Below are 2,614 nucleotides of genomic sequence, written 5' to 3'. Positions count from 1 at the left end.
GATTTACGCGGCTAAAAGCTGTGCATGCGCTTGTGTGTAGCCCAATCCGAGTTGCACGTTATACGTTATACGATACTTTAACACACATACATATACACGTACGTAACTACGCTGTACTTTCTTGAAACCAAGTGTAATTGTATATGTAAAACATCATAACCACTGAGGCCATTGTTGATGTTTTTTTTCAAAGAAAGTAATTGATTATTATAAGGTGGATACATTATTAAGTTGAAATAAAAAGAATAAACTAAAATTTTTAATTTCAGAGGTAATTATTTATAACCTATTTTTATATATAATTGAAATCAAATTAATTATTACTCGTTGTAATGTGCGTTGTATGGATGTGGCGTTAGTTTGCCATCATAAAAAATATAATTCAATGTAAATATTAGCTTTGACGGAAATAGAATCACATAACATTTTTTGTTATCATAAATTTGTTATTTTATTTAACTACATTGCAATACCGTTAATTTCATTATAAAATTTGAAAAATTAATAACAATAAAAAAGTAAAACTTACATTAACAAAGTACGATAAATGTACTTATATTATTTTTCGTGAAAAAATGTATTTGATCAATTTTAATTTACATTTATTTGAATTTATAGGTTAATAATTTTCTGAACGAAATGGATCCAGTTAAATTTCATCTTGACAATCGTCCAGGAGTTCGGAAATCATGGGATGAATTATCAAACGACGGGAAGCGCAAACGTAGGAAAGTATATGTTGACTCATTAGATTCCGAGTTAAAAAATATTGAAAGATCTAATTTACATTCAACTCCTACTATCTCTAATAATCTAAATAATGATGAAATAATTAGTATCAATATCATTGAAAATAGCGAGTCTGAAAATGTTGCTGACGCTGGCTGCTCTTTAGTGCCAGAGACAAATAGTAATAATTTTAATATTGATAATTTAGTCTCTGCATCACCGCCGACGATATTATTAGATAATTGTAACGAAAATTTGACATCAGACAAGACTGTGACTATTTCTGATTTCATACAACATAATACAGCTCCTACTTTTTTAGATAACAGTAATATCAGTTTAAAAATTAATGACAGTGGTAATAGTGAAGAAACACATGAAATCTTACAAACTAATAATAATTCGAGAACAAACGAGCCTAAAAACATGAATAAACCTACAGGAATTTTATCTACTGAAGAAACATTAAAATTAAATCTTTCTAAATGTATAGTTCATAATAAAATTAATCAGGTTCAAGGGAATGCTTTATTAAATGTTTTACGAGCTCACCCGCTATTAAAATTCTTACCTAAAGATACCCGGTCATTATTGAAGACTCCGCGAGATAAAATTGGGACAAAATCTATTGCCCCGGGAGAATACATACATCTAGGATTAGAAGTCATGTTAAAATCTATATTGAATCGTGTAGCTATAGAATCGATTCCTTCTGAATTGCTTATAGATTTCAGTACTGACGGAGCAGAATTGAATAAAGAAATACAAATGTGGCCTATACAGTTTAGAGTCGTTAATTTAGAGTATGATAAACCAGAGCTTGTCGGCATGTACGGGGGTACACAGAAGCCAAACTCTGCTAAAGATTTTTTTAGATTTTGTTAATGAAGTAAACGCAATTCATAAAAAGGGGGCATTACTTTCAATGATAAAATAATTCCTATCAAAATTAGATGTTTCATTGCGGATGCTCCAGCTCGTTCATACGTTTTAAATCATTACGGTCACAACTCAGATTATCCTTGCTCAAAATGTCATTTAAAAGGTATTACACATATCAACTCAAAGCGTTTTCCCGGTATAAATTTCAAATTAAGAACAAATGAAGAATATCGATTGCTCACAGACGTCGATCATAATAAAGGAAAATCAGCTTTAGATGATTTATCACTAGATTTAGTTCAGCAAGTACCATTTGATTATATGCACCTAGTGTGCTTAGGCGTAGTGAAGAAAATGATAGAATCGGTTGTGTTTGGAAAATGTAACCCCCAAAATTGCCAACTTTTAAAAAAATATTTTGTCTAATAGATTTACAACACTTCAATTATACTGTCCACGCGAATTTGCTCGTAACCCTCGGGGGTTAGATCAATTTAGTAATTTTAAAGCAACAGAATTCCGGCAAATGTTATTATATACATTGATTGTCGTTTTCCGAGGTGTTATCAGTGATAAGCAGTACAATCACTTCTTATTGCTTCATTCATCAATGCGGGTTTTATTGAATCATTCGTCTTCTCCCGAAAATTTAGATTTTGCTGATGAATCATTAAAAACCTTTGTACTTGAAGCCGAAGATATTCACGGTTTACAATTTCTTACATACAATGCACATGGCATTTTACATCTTGTTGCTGATTACAAATTGTATGGTCCTTTAGATTCAATTTCAGCTTTCCCTTATGAAAATAACATGCCCAAATATCGGGAATTTGTCAGAAAACCGGATAAACCACTCCAACAAGTATATAAAAGAATTCAAGAAGAGGCCCGATTCCCCATCACTAATAACATCAATACTGAAAAGTTTAAACCTTACAACACTCATGACTGCGGTCCAATTGTTAGTGCAATCGAAAACATATCCACACAATACGAAAAT

At 31.3% G+C, this 2,614-nt stretch overlaps 1 protein-coding gene across 1 annotated transcript; it reads left to right on the top strand.

The window, feature by feature from the left end:
• The first annotated feature begins 249 nt into the window (after window positions 1–249).
• On the top strand, window positions 250–1,614 carry LOC141532060 (uncharacterized). Its single transcript, XM_074250218.1, has 2 exons — window positions 250–271; window positions 619–1,614. Exon 2 carries the CDS (start codon window positions 640–642, stop codon window positions 1,612–1,614), a length of 975 nt encoding a protein of 324 aa, XP_074106319.1. The 5' UTR covers window positions 250–271; window positions 619–639.
• The last annotated feature ends 1,000 nt before the right edge of the window (window positions 1,615–2,614 follow it).

Source organism: Cotesia typhae, unplaced genomic scaffold, assembly GCF_013202065.1.
Source record: "Cotesia typhae breed Kobodo isofemale line unplaced genomic scaffold, CoteBio_Ctyphae contig_56, whole genome shotgun sequence".
Classification (NCBI taxonomy): Eukaryota; Metazoa; Arthropoda; class Insecta; order Hymenoptera; family Braconidae; genus Cotesia; species Cotesia typhae.
This window is presented reverse-complemented; position numbering and strand designations above follow the sequence as displayed.

Coding starts and splice junctions, on each gene's coding strand:
- LOC141532060 (XM_074250218.1), top strand. CDS start 640: ATGGATCCAGTTAAATTTCATCTTGACAATCGTCCAGGAGTTCGGAAA.